We start from the raw sequence: 19,373 nt of genomic DNA on the forward strand, positions 1-19,373 counted from the left end.
TCCACATCACAACACACATGGTGAGCACGATGTATCTCGCATAATGATGTGTGAACTCCGTTTCGGTGGCTTGACACTCAAGGAGGTTTTAAATGTACATGAAGAAGCGGATGCTGAAGCCACATACATTGATCCACCAGAATCTAATATATTTTCTGATGAAAACTTGGCTGAGGAAGATGAAGAAAGTCTCACAGATAACCTTACGGGATGTCAATACCGAGTACCAGCTGGAGTAGTGCTGAAGCTCAAATTCCACACAGCAGTACAGAATTCATGTCTGATAATAATTCGTGACCCGCTAACAGAGCAAACTCATCATCTCGTCCATCAGCTACCTGGATGGGAGATGACTATTTCCTGTAACAGTCCACTTCCCTAGTGCAAATTTTTCCACTTTTCGAAATATGATGCCAACCAAAATATTTTAGTTTTTTTGACAATGAAATTGTGGATTTCTTGTGCTCTGAAGCCAGCAAGTATGTGCTTTTTAAAAATCAAGATGATCCTCAAGTAACTCCTGAATAAATGAAAACATTCCCTACCATTTTACTCCTAAGTGACTATGTGCAAGTGTCTGGGAAAAGATGATATTGGGAGGATGCAGCTGATGTTCACAATGAGATGGTAAGCATTGCCATGCACTGAGATCACTTTCTTCAAATAAAGAGATTAATTCATTGTGCAGATAATAGCACTATGGCTGCAGATGACAAAATGTGGAAAATCACAGAGAAAAAATGTTGTCAGTATTTTACAGCGAGACAGGACTTGGCCTACAACAAGTGCATGATACCATGAGGGTGCAAGCAGTTCGTAAGGTGAAAGCCAAACACAGTTGCTGGATACTTAGAGTCTTTTCAAGTTTATCAAGGAAAAATTCCTTTGCGAATACCCAGTATGAAACCAAATTTGGTAAAGCTGCTGTCTTGCACTGAATATCAACAACACACGCTTACTTCATAAATTTTATCTATAATTCATGTCTTGCCTTCATTTTATTGATTTTGACTGATGATGGTGTCTATCAAGACCAAAACTATATACAGTATGAAACACAAATTTGGTAAAGCTGCAGCTCTCCTAGTATCTATGACAGACCAGCTACCTGATGCCATTCAAAGTTTGCCCTATAGAATTTACTGTGACAAAAACTGTTCACCAGTTTCAATAACATTCAAATACCCTACAAGTAAAGAAGAAGGGCTAATTGTCGCACGCTGGGTTGAGAACATGGGTGGTACTGTGGTATCATCCTGCCATGGTGTACACCTTACGTCAAACGTTGATCAGTACAGTCAAGCTGAGGAGAAGAAAATCTCAGTCCTACATTTAAACCGATTTGGAAAGTACAAGAGCTGTATGGTGGCACCGATTGTATGGACGAAAATACAGCCCTCTATAGGGTCGATATCGGTGGTAAAAAATGGTGGTGGGCAATATTTACATGGCTTTTAAACACCACAGTAAACAATTCCTGGATATTGTTGAGGAAATCGGGCACTGAAATTAAGCAGCTGGAATTGAGAGAGAGACTGTAACGACTTACCTGGGGCGTTGTGTGCACCCTCCTAAGACAGGTGGATGTCCACTGACATCACGTGGAAGCACCATCGGAATAAGGTATGTGTAAAATATTTATTACGATATATACTGTATATTTGGGTGGTATTTTAAAGAGAAATAAATACAGTTGTTCACACTTCTTTTCTTTTTAGAGTATCTGACACCTTGAGGCTCGATGACCAACATCACAACATTGTTCCAACAAACCAACAGCGGTGCTGTGTGGTTGCTGGATGTGAACCCCGCGTCTATACAGAATGTGTCAAGTGTAGTGTGGGCACCTGTGTAAACTGCTTTTTACCATTTCAAGCTAGTGGAAAACGGAAACAGGTGACTAAATATAAAAATGAAGGTTATAGTAGTATTATTCTGATTTCCTAAAGAGATGTCACAAATTAACCTATAAATAAAGCCCTGCGGATATCTGTGAAGTTAGTGTCTCGGCGGATGCAAACTGTTATTTTACTGATAATTTTTAAATAATGTTTATTGATATTCACTCAGGTATATTCTAGAAATCTCGACTAGGCATGCATTTATTTTTGCTTGTGGTGAGACGAACCTTGACAATGGAATGCGAGAATGGTGATATATAAAGAGCCTTGAGTCTATAAGGCCATAAATCTGGCCTAAGCTTAACTGGCTCCCACCAGCAACTAGTGGAAAGATGGTACAAAGGTTCTGAAAGAAAACCGCTCAATTTGTTGGTAGTTGTCGCAAGAGGAATTTCCTCATAAACATGTCACTGTGGGGTAGGTGGTGCCAGGTATCAGGCCTATTTTATTATGTTAACAGATCTATCCGTTTAAACAGTGTACTGTAGTTAAATATTCCCAATATCCGCAGCTAACCAACCATTCACGAATGCGGATGAAGGAAGTACGGATTCAGAGCGGATAATATTTTGTATATCAACGCAGGGCTCTGCCTATAAACACCATTTGTTCTTGTATTTATTGCTAAGTAATTTGTAAGTGATATTCTGTAACAATATTAAGCATAAATTTTATGGTATTCTAATGGGGTAACAATTTCGATGTTTTAGGAAGGTCAAGTGCCGTGTGGTACCAGGCCCTCAAGCTATGTCAAACTCCGTGAGGTACCATACCATAGCCTCATTTAGAAACCAACCTTCCAATTTTTATGACTTCTAAAATTTCTCTAATACAGGGTCCAAAATCAGACCGAAGCACGGTGTTTGTACTCTGCACTACAGCAGCTGCAGTATGGGAGATGTGCGCAAAGTTCTTGACCTTGCAAGCAGACTGCATGTGTTCAACCTGGCAAGCACCAGCCGCCAGTCTAAATCTTAGCTTTTAACATGGTGAGACAGTTATCAGTGCAACACCGTATTTTTGTATGTAAAAGTTCTGGTTTCATCTTAATGTTCGTGTGAACAGTCATAACTCTCGCTATTGGTGTGCAGAAAATCCTAATGGTGTTTATGAAGTCTCCCATTATGATCGTAAGATTGGTGTCTGGTGTGTTCTTAGTGCAAGACGAATAACTGGGCCTATTTTTTTCGAGTCAATAGTAAATGCAGAAAAGTACCAAGATGACATTTTGACACCATTCTTCCTTCAGTTAATGGAAGAAAAGAATTATGTGGGTGGTTTCAACAAGATTCAGCCCCTGCTCATACAGCAGAAGATTCCCTTCTTACAATCTCGGAAGTGTTTGCAGACAGAGTGATCAGTGCTGGTCTATTTCCCCCTCATTCTCCAGATCTAACTGTGTGTGATTTTTACTTGTGGCATAAACTGAAAGAAAAAGTGTATCGGACAAGTCCTCCCACATTAGAGGAACTGAAAGAAAACATTACGAATTCAATCAAAAACATTATGGTGGCAGAACTCACTTGTGTCAGCCAGAATGTGGTTACCAGATACAAAGCCTGTACTACCCAGGAAGGACGACATTTCCAGCATCTTTCATAAGGTAAGATTTCATATTAGATTGTATACACCCTTAATGCAGGGTGGCCGCGCGCGTCACAAGTTTGGCTGAGGCAACTGCCGTAGCACAGAGTACAAACACCATGCGTTCGGTTTTAGTTTGTATGGGAGACCCTGTATGTAAATGCTAGGAAATTTAAATAAAAACTGAAAAATCGAAAAACTCTGAACTGGTTAACAAGGTTTAACTGTAAGAATATGGATTGTAATGATCCTAAACCAAGTTTAATAACTGATTTTTATCACATCATACAAAAATCATAAACTTTTGTAACAAAAAGGATTTAGTCTTAATGAACTAACAAGTCACCGGGATCTCAGTCAGCCATAATGTGGCAAGTGGATGCAATGAAATATTATTCAGACTTATGTAAACTGAAGCCGTTTACAACACCTGCATAAATACAAAGTATGTTACAAGTGTTATACTTATGGGTGTACAGTATGTACAGTTATGAAATAGATTTTTCTATACAAAATATTCATGACAACATTTGCCATCTATGCCATGGGAAGCTGTTTCCACTGTGACCTTTTAATGATGTAAAAATACTTTGGGCTGGCACAAGTGATACGTAACGCAGTGAAATTTTCTGCGGAGTGCAGCATGTTGAGTGGGAGGGGTAATATGGCAACATATCGGCCATTTGGTTGGATAACTCTGAGGAGCCTCTCGAGGCCAAAACGCTTCCCATTTGGCACAGACTAGAACTTTGTTTTTCCTCAAAAACAACTTAGTGAAGTTTAGTTCAGTATGACTTTACACCACCCAATTCTCCTTCCCAGTACGTACTTGGGTCTGCTGTTAGCTGAATAATAAGAGAACTCATTTTATTAATTCATCTTATTACTGATCAAAGAATTGACCAGCTAATAACAAACCCAAGTATTTTTTGTCATATTTAATAAAAACTAGTTTCTTGTACCAAATGTTCATCACAGGTACACTTTAGCCTTAACTAGTTCCTTCCGTCTGATATCTGATACCCTTGACCTCAACCCCAACAACACCATTTCTTTAAAAAAGGAAGGCGAGCTGCTTTTACAGATAAAGCAGTACAGCAATCTTGATGCTTGACAGAACACCTCTTATCTGCAACAAAAATACAATGTTTTATAAAAGATATTCACACTGCTTATCCATAACATGTACAGCGAAAAGCTCATTTTCACACCAATTATCACTATACCTGTCCTTAAGATGTAAACATTCCTACAAATGTAAAAAATTATCAAGCATTTCAATCCAAGAAGGCATACGATAGTGTTAATAGAGATGTGGGAAAAACCCTGGAAAGCAAAGAATATGGAAGGCAATCAAGAGAACTAGTGAAAGAAATGTATAAGAATTGTTTCAGTGGTAAGAACAGATTGGTTTAAAAACCAAACTGGACTAAGACAGGGAAATGTAATGTCTCCACTTACGCTTATAATGGTTATAGATGAAATTCTAAAGGAAATAAAGGCAAGATATGGAGGGGATATAAAAATATTGTTGTTTTCAGATGACATAGTGATCTGGGGAGTCAATAATACAGAAGTACAAATCCAACTAGAGGCTTTAAATGAGAGAAATATTGAGAAATATGGTATGAAAATCAGTGTGGAGAAGAGTAAAACAGTGGTGATGACAAGAGGAGAAAGAGACAGAAAAGGAGTCGTTAGTATCGGGGGACAAAACCTTAAGGTTGTTGAATACTTCAAATATTTGGGAAGTGAAGTAGTTCGAGATGAAATGTTGGATAAGGATATCAGTAGAAGGGTACAAGTGAGAAATACCAGAATGTAAGAAAGCTGGTGTGGAACAGAGAAGTTCCTATGAAAAGTAGTGAGATAATATACAAGCTGTACTATACCAATACATTAATGTATGCATCAGAGACTTGGACTATGGCAACAAGAAATGAGAGAGTAAAATTCAAGTCAATGAGATGAACTTCCTAAGGAGTATGGTGGGGAAGACAAGGAGAGACAGAATAAGAAGAGGCCAGAAAAGAGATAGGGGTAGAAAAACTGAGTGATAGAATGGAGAAGAATAAATTGAGATGGTTTGGACATGTTATGAGGATAGACGAGGGAAGGACCCCCAAACAAGCGTTGGAGACTGAGATAAAAGGAAAGAGGGCAAGAGGGAAGTATAGAGAAAGATGGATGGACTCTGTCAACAACAGTATTTAAAAAAAAGAAGAATGGACTGGAATGCAATTACTGAAGAGGAGCGGTGGAAAGAGAGGCAACGGAGGAGAAGCGCCATCAACACCTGACCGGAGCTGGACAAGGGGAAATGATAATTATGATTTCAATCCAAATTATACCACAATTTTTAAAAATCCTCCTTGTAAGCCATCCAATAAGCAGCAAGAGAATTGTCACATTCTACTGTTGACCAGCAAGCTTTGACATTTTTCTTGGATATTAGGCTGTTTTACAAGATATTAGAATCATTCCGTATTGACGGTTTTCACTTTACAATGGCGAAAAATGAAAGTATCCTCCTATTCAATACATCATATATTCCGTCATTAGACGGAGTAAACAAGTTCAGACATGTTTCGGCTCGTTTGAGCCATCTTCAGTGAAAAAATTAGGGGGGTTGGAATAATTTACATAATATGAGTTGAAAAAATGCTAAAAAACATAATGAAAGCGCAAATGAAAAAACAAACAAAAGAGAGCCTAGACGGAAACAAAATAGCACAAATATACAATATTTACATCAATATGCAGAGCAAAAAACAACTTATTGCGACAAAATTCAGTGAAACAGGTGTTTTTGAAATAATAATTGATACTAAAAACTGCGTTAACCTAAGAAACAAGGGAATGAGAAAACAAATGATGCAGATGGAAATGAATAATAGTAGCACATGGTGAGGTTGTGGACCTCATAGTTTACAAATTATTAGTTTATAAAAACGACAAAACAGTTTGAAATCGCTGTCAAAATCCTAGTGGAAACCCATCACATAAAATTGGTCAGGAGGAGAGCGGGAGCAAACATTTTGAGAGAAACCAAGCCTGAATTAACCTGCAGGCGAAAAGCCTGTGATAAGGAGAAAAAACACCTTAAATTTAATGCTTCAGAAATAGCAGCATTCTTAATATCTTCTCAATCTAGCGGTCCCTTTCTTCATTATTGTTTCATAATGTTGGCTGGTGTTTTGCCTTATTATAGAGGGGTCGGAAGGGCCGCATATAAAAAGAAGGCCACACCATTCGAGTTTTAGAAGTCAGAGAGTAAACTAACATCCTCTTGAAACATTCATTCCTTATATTTGCCAAACAAACCCACCTCCATCTCTCCAACTCAACATCCCCTCCCTTCCTCAAACCAGCCCTGCACCTCCCTTCCCCCTCCGCTCCTTCCAACCTAACAAACACAGCCAACCAACAATAGACTCGATCACGCGACCGAGACCGTCACTTTAAGAAGGCCACACCATTCGAGCTTTAGAAGTCAGCGAGTAAACTAACATCCTCTTGAAACATTCATTCTTTATATTTGCCAAACAAACCCACCTCCATCTCTCCAACTCAACACCCCTCCCTTCCTCAAACCAGCCCTGTACCTCCCCTTCCCCCTCCGCTCCTTCCATCCTAGCAGACACAGCCGAACCAACAATAGACTCGATCACGCGAACGAGACCGTTACTTTGAGAAAGCCAGGCCACTAGAGAGGACAACCACCTACTGCACACCGTAAGTTTAAGCTTTCTTCACAACCATTCCACACTTTTTACTTATCAACCCATGTTTCTCATACAACCTCATTTTTTCCATTACAGATTAGAACTTCATTGACGGTTTCCACTAGATTACTACAATTTACTATGCATCTGTCTTCTACCTAACACAGCTTCTCATATTTTTTATATGCGGCCCTTCCGACCCCTCTATAATAAGGCAAAACACCAGCCAACATTATGAAACAATAATGAAGAAAGGGACCGCTAGATTGAGAAGATATTAAGAATGCTGCTATTTCTGAAGCATTAAATTTAAGGTGTTTTTTCTCCTTATCACAGGCTTTTCGCCTGCAGGTTAATTCAGGCTTGGTTTCTCTCAAAATGTTTGCTCCCGCTCTCCTCCTGACCAATTTTATGTGATGGGTTTCCACTAGGATTTTGACAGCGATTTCAAACTGTTTTGTCGTTTTTATAAACTAATAATTTGTAAACTATGAGGTCCACAACCTCACCATGTGCTACTATTATTCATTTCCATCTGCATCATTTGTTTTCTCATTCCCTTGTTTCTTAGGTTAACGCAGTTTTTAGTATCAATTATTATTTCAAAAACACCTGTTTCACTGAATTTTGTCGCAATAAGTTGTTTTTTGCTCTGCATATTGATGTAAATATTGTATATTTGTGCTATTTTGTTTCCGTCTAGGCTCTCTTTTGTTTGTTTTTTCATTTGCGCTTTCATTATGTTTTTTAGCATTTTTTCAACTCATATTATGTAAATTATTCCAACCCCCCTAATTTTTTCACTGAAGATGGCTCAAACGAGCCGAAACATGTCTGAACTTGTTTACTCCGTCTAATGACGGAATATATGATGTATTGAATAGGAGGATACTTTCATTTTTCGCCATTGTAAAGTATTAGGCTGTTTTAACATTATAAATGTCAATGTTCAGCAGCCCTCGTCAAGAAGAAATGACATGGGCTCGTGGGCCATTCTTCTGTCCTCTGGCAGTGAGCAACAGTTGTCAAACTCTGCTAATGAACGAGGAGGAATGAGGCTAGTTTGCTATCACATTTAGAATTTATTTTATTTTGCCGAGACCATTTTGGACGCATGAAATGTACAACATTCATCATGGGGTGACCACCGTGTCGAGATACTTGGAGGCAGCTGGAAAGAAATAACAGATGAATGTATGAGGTACAGCACATCCCTGGCACAAAGTAGACCATGCCACTTTTCTGTCACAAGCAGTACAACTGGAGAGTTCCATACTTTGACAAAAGAAGAAGAAATTCTTGGCTTCAATCAATGGAACCTGTACCAGCCTTAAGTACTAGCAGAACTGTCTCAATCTTTCGATTACCATCTAATTTTGATTGAGAGTTTCCATCTTTCAATACTTTTATTTTGCCCTACACATACCTAGGACTAGAGGCATGATTTTTTCGCATTAACGATAGATGCGACAAAAAATATTTTGAAGCGATTTTGCTATATCTTTACGAATCATATATTTCTGGTTAAGAAAATATGGATATTATGTTCGCGAATTAAAGCAAATTAAAGCGATAAGGCCATTTTAAAGCGAAATTCAATTATTTCGCGATAAGCGCGATATTACAGCGAAATCTGTAGTGAATAACGTACGTGACATTTTGTTCCAAGATTATGTATGAAAAGAAAAGGAAGAGCGAAGAAAGATTCATCAACAGGAAAGAAATATATCATTAATGTTCTGGAAAATCTCTTTAAGACATAGCATCAAAGAAAAGGGGTTGGCTCCAGGTTTCTTGCCAAACGAAATGTTTGGAATGTTGTTCTTGTGGTGGCTGATAATCCCACCCCAACCTGTCTCCTCACGGCATTGTGCAATCCTGGAATCCCTAATGACGTCTACAAGCAGCACAATTGACTGGTGTATTTTGCCTTCGTGGTCAGGTAAAATTAAGAAAGTGATCACAGACAGTAGTGAAGATGAGTCGCTCGACAAGTGTTTCGGTGCACAGCAGAGCTATACAGTTTGCGAATGAAGGTTTCGGAAAGCAATATTTTAATGTGTAAATTTTGTAATGTTCGTATCGAGTGGGAGAAAGAAGATACTGTCTCAAAACATTGTTTTAAAAATAAGGAACATTCAGAACGTAAATTTAGCACTCCAACAGTGAAACGGCAGGCAACAATAGAACTCTCATTAGATATGAAAAAGAAAGCTAAGAGTAAAAATTAGAATTTATTCACGAAACAACAGCGATACTACTCAGAGCCAACATCCCGCTGGAGAAGGTAGACGACCCTGCAGTCCGGAAATGGCTTCAAAAGAATGTACCATGGATCAATTAAACCTCCACAGTCAACGATCAGTGATAGTAATTAAACCTTTAATGATTAATTTTAGAATTTCATTAAAGCGAAATTAAAGCGATACGGCAATATCTATTTTGTGAAATAACGCGAAAATTAGTATCCTTCTCACGAAATCGTTCAAAAATTAATGCGAAAAATCATGCTTCTACCTAGGACTAACAAACACATTATATTACATGTGCTAATTTAGGAAATGTTTCGTTTCATTATGAAACATCTACAGCTAGAAAATATGTCATTGACGCAGACAGTTAAAGAGAAAAAGAACACTTTGAACGTCATTAAAAAACATTTATCTCACAAGTTATTTGCTTATGGTGGCAACCACCAGCTAGCTACACATATGGCAAGAATTAGTGAGACCAGTGGGAAGACTCCTTTACAAACAACATCTTATTGACAGATAAGACACCACCAAATGCCAAACTTTAAATACTGTAGAGAGGAGTTTCCCCTGCCAATCAAACAGAGAGTCCCTTTAGAATAACAACAAAAAAACATCTGCAGTTTATGCAGTAGGATGTTTTTAATACCAAACAATGGACAAACATTTCATAATTTTATCACAACAGTGTCAAGGACATAGGAACTTTTAAGTTTGAATTAGAAGAAGTAAAAAAAAAACTTCAACATTAGCCTGCCCTTACCTATACTCGGACAATGAACACGTGAGCGTTTCAGTATGCTAACTACTGTACTTACTGTACATTTTATAAGTTATGAATTTCATTAGGGTCCGTATTGACAATTGATAATAAGGACAATTGATAATAACTGATAATAAGGAAAACCTATTAAAAGTACGAATGTTCCCCTTAGAGCTACATAAGTCTTGACCCATATTACTATTGAACAAACATGAATATCAATCAAGTTGTTTGTCTACACAGAAAAGGATAGCAACTCCCAGATCAACTCAAAAACAAGGCTGCTGTAGAAACGACAAAATAGTTCGCCATCAACCACAACATTTTTGATGTGTTATTTAGTTTAAAGTGTAGATATGTTATTCAGACTTCATCAATGGTTTAAATTAAGACTTTAAATTGTGTCATATCAGTGTTTATATCATTATTGTTTATATGTGTGCTTATGACTTCCAACTGAAGCGTGGCTGAAGATAACCCAATATATATGGGGTCGAAACTAGTCCCAGTTTTATAAGACAATATACAAACTAATAGTATTGAATAGGTGTAACCTTCCTACCCTTTGATAGTACTGTACATGTTCTCAAGTATATTCCTAGATGTTCTCAAGTATATTCCACCCAATCTTACCAAACATCTGGAATTCCTTTTGAACAAGTACTCATTCTACCAGCAGGAGTCACTATGGCCTGTTTTTCTCCTCCTCACAAAATTGCAGAAATTTTGAATAACCTAAACCCAGAGGAGCCAACCTTTGAAGTGGGTTATCAGTAATCCCCCCCCTCAGACAATGTTCGAGTCACACCCACAGCATGCTCCTCTCCTGTAAAAAAAAAAAAAAACAATGCCACGCCCTTTGCCCTTCTTAAAAGCAATGTGTTCTAAAGTACAGGTAGACCTCGTTATATGTAATTGTTACATTCCGTGGAATTGCTGTGCATACCAAATTTGTGTAAATTGAGTCATTTTACATGCTAAATACAGCGTTAGGTTTCCGTTTACTCACATATAAAGTTTAAAATAGCAGAGACTCTGGTACTTTTATGAAAAATAACCATTATCATGTTTCTGAAATGCATTTTAATGCAAAATTTACTGGTATACACTTTAAACTTTAACACTGAAATACACAATAAAAAAACTAAAATCATTTCCTTAAGTCCATCTACATACCCTAAGTAGGCTCTGGATCATCTGCATTGGAAGAATCTGACAATGCTGTAGTCGGTTCAGTTTCCGTCACAGATTTTCTTTCGTGCAACTCCTTTATAGCTGAAGTGATCTCACTAGGTGCTTGACATTCATTTGAAGTGCAACATCATTTTGCAAAGAAATGGTTAATCGCTGACTGCATAGTATTCTTTGCCAATTGATTATACAGCTCCTTGTAACATTTAAGACAATGTTCAACTTCTCGCTTCACTCTTGCAATCCTTACTTCTTTAGAATCATGTTCTTCGAAAATTGTTGTTGCAGCGTCGATCATTCTGAAGGCCTCGGCCATTTTCTTCATTGTCAGCTTTCTAAGAGGCTAAACTTCCTTGACTTCTGCTTCTTCTTTATTACCATTCTCACTCAAAAATGATCAAATCTTTGTTGCTCAGATCTTCAGAATGAGAGTTTCTCTTCATTGACATCAGTGAATCCAATCTGCTGCACCATGTCCACAATTTCTCTCGTAGCACCGGTGACATCACTGATCACTTCATCATCTAGTACTGACACAGCATCGGGCCACAGTTTCCTCCATACACCATTCATACATTTTAGAGTAATGTCAATCCATGTCTCTAATAATATCAATCACCATCTTAATATTAAACTGTCGCCAGAAAATCTTGATCGTATGTTCGTCATTTTAACCACATTCTTCTATGGGATTGAAAAAAGTTTTATGCAGATAGTCTGTACCCGCCTTAAGGCATTACAGCTTCCACATGCTGTTAACAGATGGCAGCACTAGACTTAAAACCAAAATCGCATATGTACAAAATCGCGCATAATAAATCTGTGTATAACGGGGTTTACCTACATATAATATTACACAGTAAAATTTACACATTTCCCATCACTACTGTGATAAAACATTCTTTGTAGCTTATTTTGCACCCAGCAGCTGCTTTTCAGTGTAGGTTTTCTTGAAGTATCCTTTCCCTTGTGAAATATTTTTGTCTTCTGGACCATAAGCGATTCCAGTGTAGATATGCTTAATTTTAGGCCCTTTCCTAACAAACTGAAAACTCCTTTTGTGGAGAAAGTTACTGTGAGGTACACTTAATAGAGCACTGCAAATACAACATTACTTAAGGTTCTATAGTGAAGAAGAGCACAGTGCAAACTCGCAAGCACTGAAACAAGGAGGGTTGAGCAGTAATGCTTGAAAGAACTGAACATGTTTCTTCTTTCCTTTTTTCCGCAGAATTTTTTTAAAAATAACGTCGCTTTTCTTTAATAATTTCCTATTTGACTGTAATGCCATAATCACAACACAAAATCCATAATATTTGGTACCTGTTCTTAAACCTAACAGACAGAAGCTCACCTGGTAGCCATAATTGAAGAGTCAAGTCTTTATGGTCTCTGACACTGTGGTTTGAGTGCTGTTGGTGGGGGAAAAACTGCCACCATCGGAATGTTGGCTAGCAACAGATTGCATGCCAAAAGCCTGGGTTCAATTCCAACTCTCTCCCTAAGTACTCATATGGCACAAGGGCATACGACAATGCTGATGGTAATGTGTCCATTGGATGGAGACATTACGCCTTGAACAGGCCTCCTGGAGTTATTCGACAGGAGTAGGCTGTATCTTTTTTTTTTTTTTTTGCTATTTGCTTCACGTCGCACCGACACGGATAGGTCTTATGGCGACAATGGGACAGAAAAGGCCCAGGAATGGGAAGGAAGCGACCGTGGAATTAATTAACACGTTGGGTGCCACATGACGCCATATGGTGTCACGCTGGTCTTCAAATCTGAGATGGCGTGACGCCATATGGCGGCACACAGATCTTGAAATCAGAGTTGGCGTGACGCCATATGGCAGCACACAGATCTTGAAATCAGAGTTGGCGTGACGCCATATGGCAGCACAGCAGGGTTTTGGGTGATGCGCTGTAGAAAATCAGCTGTGACATCTATGCGTGTAAAATTGGTACTATGTGAAGTGCGAACTACAGGGTCTATTCCAGCTATGTATTGCTACTATGTGCCACCATATGGCACCACAGTATTCTTCCAAAACTACTGACTGGCCCGTGATCATTCTTACGAGTGAAAGCGCCCAAGGCATTGTTTTTTCCTCGTTTACGTGCAAATTATCACTCTGTTTGTATAGCTGTGCAAAAATATAAAGCAATGGTAGATATTGGTAATATTCTTGGTAGAAATTAGTGAATTGGATATTTGTGAATTACTTATGGATTCTGACGGAGAGAAAGATGTATGTGTTGATGATAGTGACGAGTGCCCTGACAGCACGATGAATGTATCGAGCGATGTGGAAGACAGTGGCGATACTGATAGTGACATTATAGGTCGGGACGATGCTGGTGCAAATGGTGTACACAATCATGTGAACAATGATGACTGAGGTCCTTGTGTAGGGACACAGAAAGATATTCCATTTACGAGCCAGAAGCATCTAAATCTTCAAATTGATACTTCTTCAGCCACAGGAGCTCGCACATCAAGAATCAAGAATTTTGAATCGGTCTACAACTGACCCTCAAAAAGAAAAAAGAACAGACCGGTGGCCACATGACCCTTTTAGTCGCCTTCTACGACAGGCAGGAATTACCTGTGGATTTATTCAACTCTTGCCATCCACAGGTGGTCCAACAGATGGCACCAAAACACAATCCGTGTCCGCGCCTAGGTCGGGGATGTATTCTTCATCTGCGTCCCCCACCCACAGGGGGTAACAATATGTAATGTAATATAAGGATTTGTTTTGCATTTCAGCAGGTTTTCGTAAATATTGTGTTAGTTTGAATTATCACATAAATTTGACATATTTGAAATTTGTGTTGTACATTCCATATAAAACATCAAAAAATTCTATGACACCATATGGCGTCACGCTATATCTTATGCTTAGTAAAAATTGATGTGATACCATATGGCGTCACACATGACCTTGGTATGATGAGATAAAGTTTACTTAGTACTGTACCGGTAACGGCGGTACAAAACTAAGTCCCCGTAATAGAAATTTTAAAAACTTACGCGTTACGCTCCGGGCCGGCTATGAAAGACTGACTGGACGGCGAGCAACAGCTGTGTGCGTGTGACGTAGAGAGCGGGTGACGTCACAGCATGCCTCGCCGCGATACAGAGCCTAGACTGATGTGGAATGTTCTTCGAGTTTCTATGGGTAATAACTTTCCCCACAATAATAATTAAACAAATTTAACAACATCGCCATGTAACCCGATCCCTTATCTATGTTCCTGCCGAGTCTCACGTAAATCTGGCATGAGGCGATGAAGTTATGGAACGAGATGTAAAGGCCCGGATCAGATATAAATACAGTACTGCTTCGCTCAGCAGGGCAGTGTGTGGCCTGAGTATGTGGCCAGAGTGTGTATGTGCACGCTAGGCAGTGGAGTTCATACAGTCGGTTCGCGAGGACTGTGATCTAGCGTGAAGCGGCTATCAATTTTCGAGTCCGTGGACTTTAACCCAATCGCGTCGAATATGGACTTGTACGGATTTCTTTATACTGTGAGTGACAAACTTTTACTCCGACGGGACGTGATATAAATTGTGCTTCGTCTGAACATTATCAAGTGACTGTTATTCTACACGAGTGTCTAAGACTTGCGAATGTTTTCGAGTGCTCGTAATTTGAAGTTTCATGTTATGGACAGGACTTAGAACAATTTGCTCCTTACAGAGTACTAAATACTTCAAGTTTATGAGACTGTGTTTTAATCCAGATTTACTCAATTGCAAGCATGACTACGTCAATAATTTGCCATTTCATGAACTGTGTAAATATTTGTTGGTCATGAACTGTAAACTGTGCATGTGTGAACTGTGCATTTCAATTCTACTAAACAGCACCTTTCAATTCTACGAACATTCAGTTTTACGAACAGTTGAACCGAGGACTGTCAATACTCGATTAATTTCGTCTTTTGATTTCATGTTATTATCAATACGTGAATGAGTTCGAATTCACGAGTGAAACATCTTTATTTTCGAATCCAATTAAATTACGTTGAACAGTGCTTCAAAGAACTAAGTCGTGCGGCATTACTTTACATTATGCCAAGTGCCACAAACTTCAAGTGACTCTGTTAAAATTCGACAATAAGTTTCGTGTGGACTTTTATTTTTATGAATATTAAACTTACATGCTCATTCGAGTTTAGTGGCCTTCTTCTCATTTAACACGGGACAAAATTTAGTGACATTTCACCGTGTGATAAACTTTCAAAAATACATTTTTTTGGTGTTTGAACCTTGTCAAAGCCATTGATAAACTTCCCTCTCATCTGTGCAGAAGCAGTCTTTGCATTAACTCGCCCCAAGGCTTAACGATGTTCATTCACGTTCATCATTCACGAGGACAACCTCAACGCCCTTCATCAGCACCGTATGGATCTTCAAGACGTCGAATAGATCTTCTAGAACTTCCATTTGGGGAGGAATGGTGGTTCACTGGTATGAGAAAAGGAGGAGCTGCCGGAATCCAAGGACATTGCCAGCCCTAGGACGAGGAACATTTTCTACTGTATCTGCTGTACAGAGGTGACATGACTTTGAATTTACTAATAAACTCAGAGGAAAAATTTTAAGATTTATTTCTAAACAAACCCTCTCCCTCTGTACGCACTTCAACGAATGGTACACGCCCTGCGTCTCATGTCTACCGAAGTACCACATTTACTGTTACAGTACATCATATTAATATATCCCAAGATTATATAAACAGCCTGCAAGACGTATAATTGCTGTGGCACCAGCGGAATACTATTGAAATTCATGCCTGGCACCAGTGGAATAGTGTGCTACAATCGGCTTGGCACTCAACGTGTTAAGGTACAGCCCCAGCATTTGCCTGGGAAACCACAGAAAACCATCTTCGGGGCTGTTGACAGTGGGGTTCAAACCCACTATCTCCTGGATGCGAGCTCACAGCTGTACGTTCCTAACCGCACAGCCAACTCGCCCGGTGTAGGCTGTATGAACACCGGGTTTCACCCTCACCCTATATCATCATCATCATAGCTGCCTCTGTGGATCTATGGTAGTGTCGGCATATGGATCCCAAGATACCCGGCAGAGGTAGTCGACTTTTTAAAGGACAGAAGAAGTTCATTCGACACTCCATGTCGTAGGACGGTGGCACGTAAAAGATCTCTGGTGACACATTTGGTGTTTACCTGACAAAATTCAGTAAAACTCAGCCATAGATGCCCAAGAGGGATTCGGTTTACTCTGCCATCTAGTAGGCCTAGAGTCAGAACGTCGAAATTGAAGAGCAGACAGCCAGATGGCGTCAAATTGAAATGCCTGCACACGGTAGCTCAGGGAGGCCATGCGATTATTATTGTCATCATTATCATTATCATCATCATAACACATTGCATAACTCATAACATGCAATCATCATACTGGATACAGATAAAAATACACTCACGTAATGATCTTTGTCACCAAAGATGGTACACACTAAAAAAATATATCACAAACCGCCAAGTAGCACAGCCAATGAACTTGCGTCCAACTGCCTGGACATTGAGAAAAATTAATAATCAGAAAACATATAAAAATTAAAGTAATACATACCACAGCAGAGTGAAATTATTCTCTATGTAGACCACATGTAGAAGTATGTATCCTGCCAAACAGGAATGTACTGAGCAAGGGGTGTACACACAATGCCAACGAGTGGTACATTTTTGGCCATGACTCTCAAGAATGTCTGCAAACGATCCCGAGTATAACGGTCATAGTACGGTGACCGGAGGAGATAGAGTAATAAGGCAACACTACGTCGCGACAGCTCGAGGCGTTGGAGCCGAGTAAGTTTTGTGCTCTCCTTGCTGTACAAGTGTAGGCTGGAAAAACAAAAAGAAATGGCTGTATTTTATTAAATTTAAGAAAGAATAGTATGTAATTATATTTTCAAACATAATCAGTAATCAGTTAGTTATAACATGAAATATGTCCAAAGCATACCTCAACAGGTCAACGCCAAGGCTTACTAACCAAGGCTTCCATGCTTTCTGCCCCCAGCGGTACATTGCAGCAAGGTGTATTAAGGGCTTTCCTATATACAAAACCTGTAAATAAAGATGCATATTATCACTGCAACAAAGGTAATATTTGGGATAATGATTTTGGATTTAACAACCATTAAAAAAAAATAACCACAAACCTATCTCTTGTCCATTAGGATTACAAATAGATTAAATTTCCACCATTAATTCTTATAAAAAGTATCATTACATCTTACACAACAAACTATTGATACCAACAACACACAAAAATTGAGGAAAATATGTTAAATAAATGAGCCTCCGTGGTTCAGGCGGCAGCACACCGACCTCTCACCGCTGGGTTCCGTGGTTCAAATCCTGATCACTCCATGAGAGAACTGTGCTGGACAAAGCAAAAGTGGGACAGGCTTTTCTCCGGGTATTCCAGATATGCCTGTCATCTTTTATCCCAGCAACACTCTCCAGTATCATTTAATTACATCTGTCGGTCATTAATCATTGCCTCCGAGGAGTGCAACAGGCTTCGGCAGCAACCACAATTCCCATCCTCATTCATTTCATTCCTGACCCGGTCAAATGATTGGAAACAGGCTGTGGATTTTCATTTCATCTTAATAAATAAAATAATAATTTAGCTTTTCAGTTAAGATCATGTAAATTTTGTATCGGAGGCAATTCCATTTTCTTTTTTTAATCTTGTAACTAACATTTATCTTTTCCTCGGGTTTGCCTCCCATAGTTCTGCGACACCTAACATACGCGCCTAAAATCTATGCTCATTACTGGAAGTGTTTTAGGGAGTGATGCAAGTTTTCTGTGCCTCTGTGTTAGGATTTTATTTCTTTCCTTTTTTTCTACCTTGGGTAGATTGGGATTAGCTCTCATTTAAATCATCATGTATTGTTGGATACTTAAGTGGTGCTTAAAATTTCTTTGGTACATTGCGCACATCTGCAGGTGTAAGGAACACTTACAGTTACTATAACAAAATATTTGAGTTTTTGTTTATCTTTTCTATTATTTTCGCTTTGATTGCTTCATTTAAAAAATAAATCTATTCAAGGGTAATTAACCTCTACATTTTCTTCCTTCACGAAGATATGTTCCATTTACCTCGCAGGATTCCATGCGGCTTTCCACGTCCATTTTGTCATTGTCATGTTTCCTAACCTGTTGTTTACGTTTTGTAGTACATCACTTTGGTTGAATCTTAAGTTTATTTTACTGTTTTTACTGTGTTCATAAAATTATTATTATTATTATTATTATTATAATCATTTGATGTTAATTGTGTAACCAAGCAGCATGGGTTACAAAGACCTCCCTCAGACCAATCCTAGAGTATGCCAGTCCGGTCTGGGGAATGGCAGCCGAAACCCACCTAGATAAGCTGCAGCTCATACAAAATCATACCTCTGTTGCACACTGGTATGAACGGAATCAAGACATCCATCAATCCCCGAAGATTGATGATATTAGCATCTGAATAAAGAAGACGTTCCAGAAATTCTATTCTGGACTAACCCATAAGCCCAACGCCCTCATCTCCTCGTTGGAAAACTATGTTACCCTTGGTCTTCACTATAAGTGTCCCAAGGTTATCTTAAGTTAGTCACCCCTAAACAGGGTGCAGGTCATATTCTGACCAGTTCTGATTACGTTCCAACAGGTCCTCATCCTCACACATCAATGCAATCCTAGCTTAAACAATACAGAAATAGCACCCAAGATCCAATTCCGGTCAGAGGGCTAAAATCTTCAACAGAAACGGTGTGTCCGTATTCTGCTTGAGACTTGAGGCATGGCTAAGCTTTCAACATTCAAAGACTGATCATCACTGGCCATGGATACGTACATGGCACAAGTATACGTGCACGACTGTAGGTAGGTAATGTCTTTGAGGTTGAGCCAGTGAT

At 39.0% G+C, this 19,373-nt stretch overlaps 1 protein-coding gene across 1 annotated transcript in view; it reads right to left on the reverse strand.

Moving 5' to 3' along the window:
* Positions 1–3,730: 3,730 nt before the first annotated feature.
* The window catches only part of Pex16 (peroxin 16), a 38,134-nt gene continuing 22,491 nt past the window's right edge, over positions 3,731–19,373 (reverse strand). The window contains exons 5-7 of the mRNA XM_067144680.2: positions 17,417–17,520; positions 17,024–17,295; positions 3,731–4,614 (exon numbers count right to left, since the gene is read on the reverse strand). Of these exons, the coding sequence (XP_067000781.2) occupies positions 17,046–17,295; positions 17,417–17,520 (354 nt within the window). The 3' untranslated portion in view covers positions 3,731–4,614; positions 17,024–17,045. The remainder of the gene's footprint in view (positions 4,615–17,023; positions 17,296–17,416; positions 17,521–19,373) is intronic.

Source organism: Anabrus simplex, chromosome 3 (assembly GCF_040414725.1).
Source record: "Anabrus simplex isolate iqAnaSimp1 chromosome 3, ASM4041472v1, whole genome shotgun sequence".
NCBI lineage: Eukaryota > Metazoa > Arthropoda > Insecta > Orthoptera > Tettigoniidae > Anabrus > Anabrus simplex.